General features: G+C 49.0%; 1 protein-coding gene across 1 annotated transcript in view; it reads right to left on the bottom strand.

The window, feature by feature from the left end:
* DNAH10 (dynein axonemal heavy chain 10) overlaps positions 1-16657 on the bottom strand; it is a 146999-nt gene that overhangs the window by 25728 nt on the left and 104614 nt on the right. The window contains exons 52-57 of the mRNA XM_082853790.1: positions 12585-12756; positions 8599-8802; positions 7685-7765; positions 5366-5563; positions 4670-4831; positions 2296-2470 (exon numbers count right to left, since the gene is read on the bottom strand). Of these exons, the coding sequence (XP_082709916.1) occupies positions 2296-2470; positions 4670-4831; positions 5366-5563; positions 7685-7765; positions 8599-8802; positions 12585-12756 (992 nt within the window). The remainder of the gene's footprint in view (positions 1-2295; positions 2471-4669; positions 4832-5365; positions 5564-7684; positions 7766-8598; positions 8803-12584; positions 12757-16657) is intronic.

The following is a 16657-nucleotide window of genomic DNA, read 5'->3' as shown; positions in this document are numbered from 1 at the left end:
GACAGGGTTATTCTTTGCCACACTGTTTGTAAAGGCAAAAGACTGGAAATAAGCTAAAAATTCATAAATTGAGGTGGATTAAATAAATGACGGCACAGCCATCCAATGGATTATGATGAGCTATTTTTAAATATTGAGGAAGTTCTCATATAACAACATGCAAAAGAGCTCCAAGGTCTCAAGCAAAAACACTAAGATGCAGAAAAATATGTATAGTATATTACCAATTATATTTTAAAAGGAAAGAAAAAAGGCTACGGAAGTATCCCTTGTTCTACAACCCTTAGAGTCCAACGTCGGGAACTGAAGAGACACTTGTATATCTGGTTGCCTTGAACATGTACAAAAGCTGTCTGAATGGATATGTAAGTAATGAATGGCAACAGTTACCTGTCGGGTGGGTGGTGAGGGGAACTAAGCTGATGGCGGACAGGTGAGAGGGGGCTTTTCATAGCACATCATTTTGATGTTGGAACCATGACCCTAGCTAATGTTTACATGGCACTGACTCTGTGCTCAACTCAGTTCTGAGAGCTCTTTACGTAGTAGCTCACTGGAACCTCGTAACAACCCCGATGCCATGGGGACAGTTACTATCATCCACATTTTACAAACAAGGAAATTGCAGCACAGAGAGGTTAGGTGACTTATCGAAGGTCACACAGCCAGTAAGAAGCAAAGCCATGCATCAACATATTACCTGTTCCAATAATTACAATTTTAAGAATTATTCCTTTTGGGCCATAGGCCACTTTCATTTTCTCGGGGGTGATGCAGGCACCCCATCTAACTGCAGGGGACACATATCAAACTCTCCATGTGGTCCCATGGAAATCCACTCTTGGATTAGATAAATACTCCTTCCAAACAAATACTCAAAAATCCTTCCCAACTCTCTGCTCTCAGAACGTTTTTATGCTGCTGACCCGGGAGGAGTGCCCCAAATCTGTATAACCAGTGGTTGGATGTTTCCTTTGGAAATGTGCATGTTGAGGGTCTCTCCCACAGCTCAGTCTAAACTCCCAGCGCGTGCTACTGCAGTTTTAAAACGTCCATCCTTATACCTTCACTGCGATCACACTGCGAAGCTCTGAAATCATGACCTCTTGCTAAGAGCAGCAGCAGCTCCGGATGACCCCACAGGGGTGACTAGGGCCCCTGCCCTGGAACTGGCTGAACGTTCTGTTCAATCCACATGTTCCACAAATGAGCCAACCGCCAGAGCACAACCCTTAGCAAAAGCGATGAGCTCCGAGAAGCAGCCCCACCCGCCAGGAACGCAGAACGCAGGGCAGCTCCCAGCCTGCAGACAGGAGTCTCTCTCACAGGAGACCTGACTGCGGGGACCAGAAGGATGGAACCCCTTCTGAAAACGAGGCTGCCACGGGGAGTGAGGAGAGAGCCGAGGCTCCTGATGCAGGGACACGCGTGGGGGGCCTGGCAGCACGATGACGGGCGGGGGGTGGTGGAGGGGGCAGACGGGACACCGTTTCTTCCTGGCTTCCCTCACGGTGCTAAACTTACCAGCGAGAGCCACGAACGGTGCCCTGGGGGGACCACGCCCCGCGGGGGGAGGGGAGAAGCGCCACACCAGACCCCTCTTCTGGACAGCAAATGGGCCCTCTGGCTGCGGGGGATGGAGTCATTTTACAGACTGATTTGCAGAATGTCTGGGGCCACAGTAAAGACCCACTCTCCCAGGACTTCCCTGGCGGTCCAGGGGTTAGGGCTCAGCGCTTTCCCTGCCAGGGCCCAGGTTTAACCCCTGGTCAGGGAACTAAGATCCCACAAGCCGCGCGGTGTGGAAAAAAAACAAAACCAACCAAACAAACAAAAGACACTACTCTCCCCACCTGTCAAAGGCCAGCATTTGGCTAGAAATGGATGCGGGCACGCCCCATCCACTCTCAGCCTGTGACACGCCTAGCCTGCATCCAGGGCCCTGCCCCTTTTAGGGCAGACACTCCTCTGTCCTTCCCGCAAAGAGGACTGACTTACAAGGCTCCAGCTCTCCCACCAGCCCCTTCGGGAACCCAGCCTCCTTCCGTGAGTCAGCCTGGGTTCAAGGCCAGTGGGCCATGGTACCAACTGGCTGGGAGGCCTGAGGCAAGTCAGCTCACCTCCCTGGGCTCCACGTCCCTCAGCTGCGAATGAAGACGATGACAATCCCCACCAGGGAAAGTGCCGGGCACAGCGGCCGGCACAGAAATGCCGAACAGCCATGATTATCTCATAATTACTGTCAGGAGTGACCCTGGTGGCCGAGCACGCTGTGGGGGGATGGCCAGCCGTTACCTGATCTCGGTCACGTCCGACTTGTCCAGTTTCTGCAGCTCCAGCTTGGCGGCCTCCAGGATGGGCATGACCTCGGCCAGGGCCGCCTCGGCCGCAGCCTTCTCCGCCGCGATGATCTTGTTTTGCTCCTCTATCTCCGTGGCTTTTTCCTCCGCCAGCTTCTTCTTTTCCTCCGCTATGGGGGGGAGGGGGAGGTCAGTGAAGCCCCTGGGGCATGGGGAGGGCGGACCACCGCTCCCGAGCCAAAGCAGCGCAGCCCTCAAAGGTGGGCGCGGGGCGGAGGGGGCTGAATGAGCTTCGGCCAATATGGCGGCCTTGGGCGTTCCCACTGGGACAGATGTCCTCACGGCGCCTGGGGTCCCCAACACAGGGACAGCTGCTGCGACTCGGACCCTCCTTGACTGTGTCCCCCTCCCCCCACCCCACTCCATCCCACAAGACAGCCTCCAGCCCTGCCTGGCCAGTGTTAGCTGAGGACATCAGAGTGCCCGCCCTGTTTTTCTGGCTCACAGACATCTCTCTGGTTCTTCAACAGCTTTTCCTACATTCACTCAGCCCAGCTCAAAAGCCACCCTCCCCTGAGGTCACTCTCAGTCTCGTCACTCTGTTCATTTGCTTCATGACACTAATCACAATCTGAAATTTCATCTAATCACTGGCTTGTTGATCGGCTCCACTCACTAGAAACGTAAGCATCTCCCCGACGGCTGTGACCCCAGCGTTTAGAACAAAGCTTGGCTCACAGTAGGTGTACTGGCTCGAATAGTGTCCCCCTCAAAATTCATGGCCACCCAGAACCTCAGAAAGTCACCTTATTTGGAAAGAGAGTCTTCGTAGATGTAATTAGTTAACACGAGGTCATACTGGGTTAGGGGAGGTCCTAAATCCAATGACTGTGTCCTTATAGAAGGCCATGTGAAGACACAGAGGGGGAAAGGTCACGTGACAATGGAGGGGCAGAGATGGGAGGGATGCGCCCACAAGCCAAGGAGCGCCCAGGATCGCGGGCCACCACCAGAAGCTGGGAGAGGCCAGGAAGGGTCCTCCCCTAGAGCCTCTGGAAGGAGCAGGGCCCTGCCAAGACCTTCACTTCAGACTCCTGTCCTCCAGAACCGTGAGAGAATAAACAAACGCCTGTTGCTTTAAGCCGCTCAGTTTGCGCTGCTTTGTTATGGCAGCCCCAGGAAAAGAACACAGTAGGTATTCAATCAACGTACGCTGAATTCAGCAGTCTCTCCCTGATGGGGCGTTCTCTCGGGACTCATCCTCACAAGTCCACAAGCAAGCGTTCAGGTTGGCTGATTCAAAATGTGAACTGCAGGAGAACGTCTAATTGATCCAGCCGGGGCTGGAACAAGCCCAACCCGGCAGCCCAGACTGCGGGTCAAGAGCAGACGGGGTGCCAAAGCCAAGTTGGGGTGCTGTGACCAGAGTAATGAAAAGTGGGTCCTGTGGATAGGGCCTGACACGATACGGCTGGAATTGAACTGAACCGAGGTCCTATGCAGAAGCGACACAAACGTGGGCTAGGAAGAGAATACCCAGAGGCAGGGAGGTTGAGTGGCTTCTGCAGAAATCCGAGGAGGAGCCGAGGAGGACACGCGTCAGAACACGGGATTCTGAGAGACGACAGAAACGGGAGTCCCAAGACCCAGGGAGAAGGAGGGTTAGGGGTCGTGGCAGAGCTGCAGCTTAGGAGTTGTCCTGTGTGAGAGTGGTGTAAAGTAAGCCAGTTCCAGGAATTCCCTGGCGGTCCAGTGGTTAAGACTCTGCACTCCCAATGCAGGGGGCCTGGGTTCGAGCCCTGGTCGGGGAACTAGATCCCGCATGCATGCCGCAACTAAAAAAAAAAAAAAAAAAGATCCCGCATGCCGCAACAAAGATCCCGTGTGCCGCAACTAAGACCCGGCACAAATAAATAAATAAATAAAAAGAAAGCCAATTTCTTAGAGCAGGAGGGAACCAGACCAAGGGCAGCCGCCAGGCCAGGAAGATCAGGTGAGGGGCCCAAGAAAGGACCCGGAGACAGGCTCACCTTAGAACCAAGCAAGTCCCAAGTGAATGACGCTCAGGCCGAGGTCATCTAAACCGACCCAGTTCACTAGCTCATTGAGGGTAAAGAGATGACTTTTCCACATCCTGGCAAATCCTCAAGCTACCAGCTGTGGGTCCTGCCTATGGTAACGTCTTAGTGCCTATTATAGGGGGCTTGACGCTAACTCAGAAAAAATAGCAATGCAAGGGTCAAAAGATGCCAGTTCCTACAAGTGGCTTCCCATCGATGTCCCCCAGTGGAGCACTGTCCTGTTTGGGGTTTTTTTTGGCGGGATGGGGCGTGGGGTGTCCCGACCCCCACAGTTGGACCCGCACTCACCTATGGCTGTATTGGTGGCGATCTCCTCCAGCAGAGCCTCGCAGGCAGCTGACTTCTCCGCCAGCACAATCTTCTGCTCGGCCAGCTTCTGGTTCAGCTCGTCCAGCTGGATGGTGGCCTCCTTCAGCTTGTCCAGCCCCCCCTCCAGACGCTTGCACTGAGCTGAGGAAAGGGAACACAGGTATTCACCCTCCAGGGGGCGCTGTTCCCAACACACCCAGACAAGCGTTCCAGTGCGATCCGTCCAAGTTGGGCTCACCGGAAAAAAAAAAAATCATTTTCATGAGATGTCAAGCATCTATCAGTACCTCCATTGCTGTTTGGGGATGGCATCTTCCAAAATGAATGTATTTCTGAAAATAACCATTTGTTTGGCAAACAACCAGAGCCAGAGCATTTTAAAAAAACATCGTCCAGCAGGGCATGTTGCTCTCATCAAATAGTATCTCTAATGCAATGAACATTTAGAGCTAAGAAAGTGCATGGCCCAGCACAGAAAAACAAAAATAAAAGCATGCCAGGCCCACACAGACGAATCACTCTGAAATGCAAAATCCAAAATGTGCTTTGCTTTGCCTCAATCCTGAGTGTGCCCAATCTTGCTAAGAAATGTCCGCTTAAGGAAAAGATCAGCTGTTGGATCTTTATTCGTAAGTAATAACAATTCCTGTTAACCGTCCCATTCCCAAGTCTTACCTATATTATACTGAGTTTTCTCATCCAGTAATTTCGAATACGTGTTAATAAAATCCAGGTAGTTCTTGGGAGTTACGTAGTTGCTGCGCCTCAATTTCTGTAGAAATTGTTTACTGAATTCACCCACGGATTCGTGGACCAAAACAATGTGTTCTACCAGATCTTCCATATTTTCTACTGGGATCAGCGGATTAGTCCCTGAAGAGGAAGGAATGGAAAAGGGTGGCTCATAAAGAAAGGAAAGGAGCAGTTCCTCAGAAAGTTAAACATGGAATTCCCATGTGACCCAACAATTCCACTCCTAAGTTTGTACCCAAAAGAACTGAAAAATGGACACGAGGAGATTCTTGGACGCCGATGTTCTTAGCAGCACTATTCACAGTAGCCAAAAGTGGGAACCATGTCCAAGTGTCCATCAACAGATGGATGGATAAACAAAATATGGTCTGTCCATAAATGGAATATTATTCAGCCTCGAACAAGAAGGAAATTCTGACACACGCCACAACATGAATAAACTTGGAAAACACGCTAAGTAAAAGAAGCTAGACACAAAAGGACAAATGTTTCATGATTTGACTTACATGAAATATCTAGAGTTGGCAAATTCGTAGAGACAGAAAGTATATTAGAGTTTACCAGGGGTTGGGGGCAGGTCTGGGAGGACAAGCAGTGAGTGTTCAGTGGGGACAGAGTTCCAGTTTTAAAGATGAAAAAGGTTCTGGAGATGGATGGTGGTAGCAGTTGCACAACATGGTGAATGTAATTAGTGTAACAGAGCACACTTAAAATAGTTAAAAACGGTTAAAATGGAAATTTTTATACATTTTACCACAGTAAAATATGATATAAAAATGTTTTAATAGAAAAGAGCAGTTATCACTTGTCAGTGGCTTTTCTGGACCACAGTACTGATCCACGCTCTGGTAATTTCTCTAAGAACACAGAAAGCCAATTCTCTGTCCCTACTGGTAGGAAGGCTAAGGCAGTGTAGTAGGAGGGGCTTGAGATTCCAGGAGAGAAATTTGCTCAGTGTCCCTGCTGTATCCCCTGTACCCAGGACATACTGGGCACAAGGTAGGTCTTCCTGTAAGTCTGCTGAAAGAATTAATCATCACTCCCGGTGCCAAAACCACATCACTTGGATTATCTCACAGATGGCAAAATACTTTCACCTCAAAGCAGAAAATGAAGGAAGGAAGTATGACCAAAAGCATGCATTCATCGAGATTCTGCATATTTGATCTTGAATTATACCAGGGATTAGCAAACCACAGCCATGGGCCAATTTAACAGCACGCATGAAAAGCTTTGCCTCACAAATATCCATACTTATGGGTAAACCTACAGCCTGCAGGACAAATCCGGCCTACCACCTGTTTTTGTAAATAAAGTTTTATTGGCACACGACCACGCCCATTCATTTACATATCGTCTAGGGCTGCTTTCCTGATGCGATGGTGGAATTGAGTAGTTGCAACAGAGACCATATGACCTGCAAAGCTGAAAATGTTTATCATCCGGTCATTTACAGAGAAAGTTTGCTGATCCCTGAGTTATATCATCAGGAAAGAGTCATTCTCTTAGCCCCCTTCCCCAAAAGACTGCGATCTGCCTACCAAGGGGGACGAGTTATTTATTTATTGAATACATATTTATAAGGCTGGCGCTATTTACAAGGTCACCCAGTGTCATAAATCTGCTCAAGTTAGGTCCAGATAAAAAGTTTCTCCCTGAGGATAAACTGACTTGCTTTCTTATTTTGAAGATTAAAATTAATAATCAAGGCCTCAGGGCTTGGAAACTGTACATCAAAATCAACATTGATGGATAATCAGTTTACCGAAAGGTCCTTCAGGCATCCTTGGGGTCAGGGGTCAGCACACTTTCTCTGTAAAGAGCCAAACAGTAAATATTTAGGCTGTGTGGGCCGTAGAGTCTCTGTGGCAATTACTCAGCTTTGTGGTTGTAGCATAAAAGCAGCCATAAGACAGTGTGTTTATTACGTGTGTGCCAATAAAACTGCATTTACCAAGACAAGCGGTGGGCTGAATTTGGCCTTCAGGCCAGGGTTTGCTGACCCCTACTTTGGATGATACCGAATCAATTTTTATCCCACGTTGTCCTTGTAAATCCCCCGAAATCTCTTTGGACTAAAACACAATATAAATCAAAACACGCTAACAAACTAAAACACCATTCACGGCCATGGGGGTTAATGGTGACAGAATCTACTGGACCAAAATTCAGAGTCAGAAAAAGGATAACAAATTGCTTTGTTATACTGTTAACATGGTCCCCACCTTAGCTGTCACTTACCTAAAAATGACTTAGCCACTGCGTGCAGAGCTTGGGAAGGCCAGGGCGTGAACCAGTCGATACCAGTGTTATTTACTAGACCTTGAAAAGAGAGAGAAACAAAAGAGATGATTGCTCTGCAACTCCGCGATGCTCGAGAACATGGATACCGGCTTTGGTACCCAACACATTGGTGAATGAGCCGGGCGGGTCCAAAAATAATGATCAAGGGACTGCCCTGGCGGTCCAGTGGTTAGAACTCTGCGCTTCCAACGCAGGGGGCGCGGGCTCGACCCCTGGTCGGGGAACTAAGATCCCGCATGCCGCGCAGCCCGGCCAAAAATTTTTAAAAATAAGTAAATAAACAAAAATAATGATCAAAAGCAGGGTTTCTCAGCCTCGGCACTATCGACGCTTGGCCGGATAATCCTGTCTGGTGGGGCTGTCTGTGCACTGTGGGATGTTTGGCAGCCCCCTGGCCTCTATCAACTAGATACCAATTGGATACGTGGCCGCCCCCCCCAGAGTTGTGACAACCAAAAATGTCTCCAGGCATTGAGAAATGTCCCCCTGGGGGAGCAAAACGGCCTCCCTCTGCTCTAGGGGCAGGTACTGCACCTTCCATGAGGCTGTCAGAATCTTCCCTGATGGAAGGGCACGGAGAGCTACACTGCACTCGCTATGGGCCTTGCACCTGAGACCGTGAGCATTTCCTCGTGTCAGAAGGATAACAGCCATCCAGCGGCAACACGAGAGCCTGTTGGCAGATGTGAGGGGCCGCTCGGGGCTCATCCGACATGGCAGGGCCCACATTTCAACCTAATGACCATGGCATGGGTCACTTTGCTGGTGGAACCTCATATGTCATTCCCTCCCTAAGGCACGTGCCCTGCTGAAGGGGGAAAAATGGATTTGCAGGCTCTGCTCAAGGGCACCTGGGAAATTTCTGCAGCGGGTCCTCAGGGTGTCCCCCACCGGCGACATGCCCAGGACGATGTGCAGGTTATCCGCACTCTTGTTCACGAAGTACTGCCACGTGGACTCCTTGGCCGGGCCCATCCCTCGCTCCAAAGCCTCTTGTCCAATCTGACTGAGGATAGACTCCTTCTCCTCTTCTGGGAAAAGCGTGGGCACGATTCCTAGAAAACAAAGGCCAGGATTCTGTTTAAGTTCCAGGGTTATTATCTCTCGCGGCACTGAAATGGCAAGAGGCACTGCGTCATGAAAGGGCAGTGGATGCCGAGTGCAGAGCGCAGGGCTTGGGTCCCAACTCTGAGACCCAAGGCTCACTTGCCGTGTGTGTGAATCCCCTTGAGCCTCAGTCGCCTCATCTGTGAAATGGAAATAACAAGTGCCTCCTGCTTACCTGGGCGCGTTATCGTGAGCATCAGAGCAGGGGTTCTCAACGGGGGACAACTCTGCCCTTCCCAAGGGACATCTGGCGATGTCTGAAGGCATTTTTGGTTGTCCCAACATGTGTGTGTGTGTGTGTGTGTGTGTGTGTGTGTGTGTGTTGCTGTGTGTGTGTGTGTGTTGTGGGGCGGCGGTACTAATGGCATCTGGAGGCCAGGGATGCTACTAAACATCCCATAATACCCAGGACAGCCTCCACAACAAAGAATGATCCCAGCCCTAATGTCATCGGTGCCAAGGAGGAGAGGCAAAGCCTTCATTCTGTAGCAAAGCATAAGAGCTTCAGAGCTATTTGCCCTCGATCCTTTGGGGTACTATTAAATGGACCCACCGGACCCTACTCAGTCTTCATAGAAAATACACCCCGAGCCCTGCAGTGGGGTTTACAGACAGAGAACAGGGCTGACATTGACACCCCGGATTACAAGTTTGTGACCCATGTATGAAAAGTCCGCTGCCAACCCAAGGACACGTGTGCTAAAGGCCACATCAATAGCCTAGACAGTAGGTGCCCCAGGCATTCGGGAGACGGGAAACTGGCACGGTCGAGGAGGCTTCTTGGAGGAGGGTGACCCTGCAAGGCACTAGAGCTAAAACTGGGGGGAAAGTTTCCTTGGTGGTGGACTTGAAAGTGGAGTTCTGTTGTTTTTGCCCCCAGCCCCCATGCATTCCCCCCGTTTCTTGTCATAGGTCTCTCTTTTCCTTTGGAGAATCACTTCTCAGCCATTCTAAGTCTGGATGTGGTTTTGGGTAGTCATGACACTACCCCAGGCCTGACCAATCAGAACCCTGCATGACCCCGGCCAAAGTCATTGGCTCAGGGATGGGCATGTGATCTGAATCAGCCAACGAGGGCCCTGCTAGGCACTTTGGCCACAACTCCTGGGAAAGAGAAACCCTCATTCACTGGACTAAGAAAGGAGGATGCAAGTCTGCAGCTTCTAGTGCCATTTTTTAAAACTACTTTGGGAAAACCCAAGAATGCAAATAAAAGAAAAACAGTAAAGCCAAGAGCGAGGGAGAGACCAGTTCCTGATGATATCATTTGAGCACCTGAATCCAACCTGGACTTTTTCAGTTCCAAGAATCAATACCATCTCCTTCATTTCTCCCTAATTTTACGTAAGCTTGTTTGGGTTGAGCTCCTGCCACTTGCAGCCATGGAGGCTGATAAAGAGATGGAGAGAGAGAGTGTACCAGGCATGGGCAAGATGCAGAGGCAGGATGCAAAGAGTACACCCGGAGAATGAGAAGAGAAAGGCGGCCAGGCTGCAGAGACAGGAGAAGTCAGTCCACGGAGACCCGGAGCAAAGAAAACACAAGGGCAATGCGCAGAGAGTGGTATCTTAGGAGGAAGGGCAATACGGAGATGTGTGCAAAAAGTCAAGGTCAGACACGACAAGGGTCTGGCTTAGATGGTAAAGGGGACACAAGGGAAGGGACAGGCTTTAGAGACAGAAAAGCATTCGCAAATGTGGGAGAGGCTAAGAGTCGACACGCTCCAAGGTTTAGACCTGATGAGAGTTATGGAATAACTAAACACATGGAGACGGGCAGGGGAGACGAGCCCCCTGAGGACGAGAAACAGCCAGATTGTGGCTCGTTGGGCTTTGGGGTTTCTGTTGGGTTTTTTCTTTTTTTGTTGTTCACTATTTGTACCATTTCAAATTAGTACAAAACATTTTTAGGGCGTCCCTGGTTGAGGATACTTCACACGTGTTGTCACAACTCCTCGCTGGGGGACTGAGTGTATCCTGTGCGACACCCCAGGGAGGGGGCTCTGGAAGCCTGTGCCTGGCTCCCCCAGACTTTACCCCGCATGCCTTTCCCCTTGCCGATCGTGCTGTGTGCCCTGTTGCTGTGATAACTCACAGCCGTGTGGACGACAAGATATAAAGAGGAACTTGCTCCTGGCTCTCCTCTGCGTTCTCTTGCTCTGGTTCATTCTTCCTCTTTGAATTCAGTCCTGGACTCGCTTTGCTTCTCACACTCTCCCCCGGGATGACTGCCCATCCCCAAGCTTTTAAAAACTACAGGCCAGTGACTCTGAAATTGACATCTCCACCCGAGGCCCTTCTTCTGAGCATCAGACTCATCTATCCTTGGAAATAGGGTCTTTACAGAAGTAATCAAGTTAAAATGAAGTCATTAAGGTAGGTCCTAATCCAATATGACTGGTGTCCTTCTAAAAGGTGGGTATTTGGACAAAGAGAAAGACACAGGGAGAACAACAAGAGAACACGAAGACAGAGATCGGGGTGATGCCTCTACGAGGCAAAGAAGGTCAAAGATTGGCAGCAAACTACCAGAAGCCAGGAGAGAAGCGTGGGAGATTCTCCCTCAAAGCCCTCAGAAGGAACCAGCCCTGCCGATGCCCTGATCTCGGACTCCTGGCCTCCAGAACCGTGAGACAATAGACGTTTGCTGTCTAAGCCACCCCTTCTGTGGTACTCTGCTACAGCAGCCCTCGAAAACAAACACACTACCTAACAGCCGGTAGGTGTAGCGGACTCCACAAGCCCCACGGGACACAGGCCCGATCTGGTCTTCCCTTCCTGGTAAACGGAACCACTCATCACTCACTCAAGCCAGGAACCCGAGAATCACACTTGACACTCTCTTCCTCACCTCATCCGGTCCATCCAAGTCCCATTGGCTCTACCTCCAAAATATCTCGAGAATCCACCAGTTCTCTCCGTTCCCACTGTCCCACCCTCGTCCAAGTCGCTGTCACGTCTCACCTGCACCTGGGCAGCAGCTCCAAGCTGGCTGCCTTCTCGGGGTCTGATGCATCTCTAATCCAGTTCCCACAGGGCAGCCAGAGGGCTCTTTTAAAAATAGAAATCTGGGGACTTCCCTGGCGGTCCAGTGGTTAAGACTCCGCGCTTCCAAGGCAGGGGGCGTGGGTTCAATCCCTGGTCGGGGAACTAAGATCCCACATGCCATGCAGCATGGCCAAAAATAAAATAAAAAATAAAAATAAATAAAAATGTAAATCCGTACCACAGCACCGCACCCAGAATAAAATCTAGTCTCGGGCTTCCCTGGTGGCGCAGTGGTTGAGAGTCCGCCTGCCGATGCAGGGGACACGGGTTCATGCCCCAGTCCGGGAAGATCCCACATGCTGCGGAGCAGCTGGGCCCGTGAGCCACGGCCGCTGAGCCCGGGTGTCCGGAGCCCGTGCTCCACAACGGGAGAGGCCACAACAGTGAGAGGCCCGCGTACCACACACACACACACAAAAATCTATTCTCCTTTAAATGGCTCACAAGGCCCTGCGCGGTGTGGCCCCTTCACCTGGTTTGCATCCCGTCCACCAGCTCACCACGCTCCCGCCGTACACACTGTACCCTTGGCCTGTGATGCGCCTACCCACCTGTGAGAGCCTGAATGATGCCTCCTCTGCAGGTAGGAAGTGCTTTAAAAAGGTAACGCTTATCAGACAGCCTCCGCTGAAAGCTGAGCAGCGGAGACCAGCAATGCCCGTGCGAGACCAGCGTCCTGGTACCTGAGGTGAGCATGTTGTTGATGAGCTCCAGGAAACCCTCCTCGGCCACGTGGGCATCCGTGAGCAGGAAGATCATCATCTTGTTCTCAATGCCAAGTTTCAGGTAAAGGTTCTTCAGATCTTCCCGGAAACTGTTCTCAGAGTAGCCGCGGCTCAGAAGGATCTCAAACACCTGCCGACACGGAGCACAGCATCCCCCTGAGACCACCGGCCCTAGGGAGGGTGTCCAGGTAAGTGCAGAGGGAGAGGACAGCTCCAGGCAGCGCAGCTCGGGCTGAGCCACGATCAAAGAGGGACCAGTGACAGCAAATCTGGATGACCTGGGCCATTTTCACAAGATACGGTTGAGTGAGAAATGCAGGACTCACAAAACTGACATCCCTTTTTGTCAAACAAACCACAGCGGACGTCCTGTGCGGGCGCACACGTGTGCGAGGTGAGAGCTTATGCAGGGAACAAGGCCTGCAAAAAGAGGGGTGGGGTAATGCAAAGGACACCCTCAGTCATTAAAATGAGTCATTTGATGGGAGTTCCCTGGCAGTCCAGTGGTTAGGACCTGGCGCTTCCATCCCTGGTTGGGGAACTAAGATCCCGCAAGCCACATGGGGTGGCCAAAAAAACAAAAGAGTCATTTGAGTTACTGGGAGGGAGGGACGGCAGAGGATAGCCAAGCAACAGAGGAAATGCGTGTGGGTACAGTCACTGTGCGAACTCATTTAAAATGCAATAAACTGGGGGAAGATGTGTAAAAAAACCGAATAAGAAGCAATTTAAAAAATCTTAAATTCAAAAGTCCTATTACACACAAAATAGATAAAAATGGAAATAAGGACACAAATGTCAGCCAAGTCTTTCCTGTTCAAGCATTTCCTCCGGCTCACATGTGTAGAAGTTTAACTGCGACCAACGGTTTAGAAAAAGCTCAGATTTATGGAAACAGAAAGATCCCTCATTTCCTCCCTCCCCTCTACCTCTAGTGTCTCTCTCTCTCTCTCTCTCTCTCTCTCTCACACACACACACACACACACACACACAGAGCCTCTTTCACACTCACAGGTACTCACACATGCTCACACGCAGCCACTCACACACTTTCACACCCACACACGTTCACACTCACAGTCAACTCTCAAACACGCACTCAGTCGACACACTTCCATGTTCGTGGGTACACACACAGGTGCTCACCCATTTTCACACTCAAAGTCCCTCATACACATTCACACACGGTTACACACACGTGGACACCCGCACACCCTCTCGCACAGTCACAGGCACAATCTCAGGGCAACATGGAAGCCCTCCAGCCACATATAATCAGGTCTCCAGTTCTACCTGCCGCCTGCAGACCCCGTTCATCCTCCCCGAGTGTAGCTTTCACTGCGCCCCCTCAACAGGTCCCGGCACCCCTGGCATGGACAGCTCTCCTGGTCTCCCTGCCCAACTGCCCCTCCACTTCCCAGGACACAGGGACGGCCCAGCACAGCCCACTCCTTCTCCACTTCCCGCTGACATCCTCTCCGCCATTCTTCGAGCCCAAGATGCACAAGCACTACCTCAAAGGAAAATGCATCCATTTTTGTTTGTTTGTTTGTTTCTTGGTTTTGTTTTTCTGGACGTGCATCATGGCATGTGGGACTTTAGTTCCCCAACCAGGGATCAAACCCGCTCCCCCTGTAGTGGAAGCGCAGAGTCTTAACCACTGGACCACCAGGGGAGCCCCAAAAATGCATCAGTTTTACCTGGAATAATCAACAGAAAAGTCAACTTGCCCAGAGGGTAACATTACATCCTACAGAAAAGTGTAGGAAACAATAGTAAAACAATTACATTTGAATAATGGATGATTTTGATTACATACTTTATCTAATTTTAAAGGTACATCAACCAAGTTAGTTTAGAAATACTTTCAACAAAAGGTTAATATTTGTGAAATACTGCAAGCTAGATTCATTGAATTAACCGTGACTCCTCTTCTATATAAAGAGTTCTCACAAATCAATAAGCATATAAAGAGGCAACTCAAAAAAGGGAAAAGACAAATATCTAATGAACGTATAAAAAGATATTCAAACTGCACTATTAATTAAAGAAATAAATTCTCATTTGAACTATAATAGTTTTCACCCATAACCCTGGCAGATATCAGAATGACAATACCTGGTATTGGCAGAGTAGGGAGAAAAGGACATTGCTGGTAGCATAAATCAGTTTAGTCCTTTGTCGTGGGACTGATTGGTTGTTAATGAAGACATTTTAAAAAATAAACCAAATACAGTGAATAATAGAATGACACTGTAAACCCCACCCATCTTTAACATTTGCTAAAAACCCAAAAGTCATATCTGCTTCAAAACTATTTTTAACAAAGTTATGGATAAAATTAAAAATCCTTTGCTTCTCCTCTGAGCCTCCATCTCCAGGCTTTTCTTTTTTTTTTTTTTTTTTGCCACACCGTGAGGCTTGCAGGATCTTAGTTCCCTGACCAGGGATCGAACCCACGCCCCAGCAGTGAAAGCACTGAGTCCTAACCACTGGACCGCCCTAGGCCGGTTTTTTTACTCCCGGTTTTAAAAACCCTAGGCCGTTTTTACTCCTGATTCAAGGAGGCACACTCCACCATGAATTCAGGTCCAACCTTTCTAATGTGAAATCTGGTGCCACAGATCAAAGGTCTTTTAAAAACATATACCCTTAAACCCTCCAGTTTCCCAATTTCAAAAGAAAATGTTTGCATGGAAAAAACTGATCGGTGTGCAAAGAACAAGAATGTTCATCACTGCACTGTTTATAATAACAAAACAAGGAAAAGGCTAAGTGTCCACCAACAGAGAGGCTTATGTGTGGCATATCTACCCAAGGGAACATTGGGCAGTGTTTCAAAGGAAAATGCAAATATATCGCTATTGACTTTAAAAGATGTCAGTGATCTAGAGTTAAATGGAAAAAAACAGATTACAAAAGTTCCATATAGATGTTAATTATATAATATTGCAAAATTGTAATATTTCTAAATGTCTAACTAAAGAATTTTTAATTAAAATATTGTACTACACATTCATCAAATTTGGATTCTGAAAGATGTCAAATGACAAGGGATGTTGACATGTTAAATGGAAAAGGTATATATTATTTTTATACTCTGAACAATATAATTTGAAAATAAAATTTTACAAGACCCTCTTAAGAAAAAGTTACATTAACCCATTGCTAATAATAAGTTAATATATTTGTAGACTCATAGGAAAATTCTGGAAGGATGTGCACCAAAATGTTACTAGGAACCAACAGTGGTAATCCTTAGGTGATGAGATTACATGATCTTTATTTTCTTTAGATGTTTCTGCATTTTCCGAATAGCTGCAACGAGGACATATTACGTGTATATAGAGACCAGTGATCCCATAACAACCGTGATCACTCTGTGATGATGATAATGATGCTGAGTTCAATCTGATTCCAGAAGACACGAGAAGACAAATAAGACAGTTTGTGCAAAAGGACACCTTCTAATGCTAGTAGAAGGATTACGGAAACCCAACAAGAGGTATCCCCTCCGAGGATGGATCAAAGGGATCCAGGGTAGGCATCAGGGGTAGCTGAGTGCCTGGTAATGACTGAGGCTGAATAACGACCCTGTTCTGCCCAGGAAAAGCAGGCACGCCAGGGGGCGGCGGGGGTGGGGGGGTGTCAAGGCACCTGGGGCTAGTTTTCAGCAAAAACAGAGACAGTGAGGATAATGCAAGACCCTAGTAATGAACAGGATCGGATACCAGAGAACTAAGGACAGTGTGGGAGGGTGAGTTGTGGAGACGACTCCTCTTCAAAATTGGTTCTCATTGCACGGTGCACGTCTCCACGGTGATGGGCCAGGCTGGCAAGTTAACCTGTGGGCACTGCAGGACTATCTGTAAGAGCCTAAGGACGGTGTGGAGAAACAGGACCCTTCATACAGTGCTGGGGGGATATAGAATGGTGAGGCCCTTTGGAAAACAATCTGGCAGTTTCTCAAATGAGTCAACAGAGAATTGCCGTTATGACCCAGCAACTCTGCTCTTAGGTATCCACCCAA

This window comes from Leucopleurus acutus (genome assembly GCF_964270905.1).
Source record: "Leucopleurus acutus genome assembly, chromosome: 13".
In the NCBI taxonomy this organism is placed as follows: Eukaryota; Metazoa; Chordata; class Mammalia; order Artiodactyla; family Delphinidae; genus Leucopleurus; species Leucopleurus acutus.
This window is presented reverse-complemented; position numbering and strand designations above follow the sequence as displayed.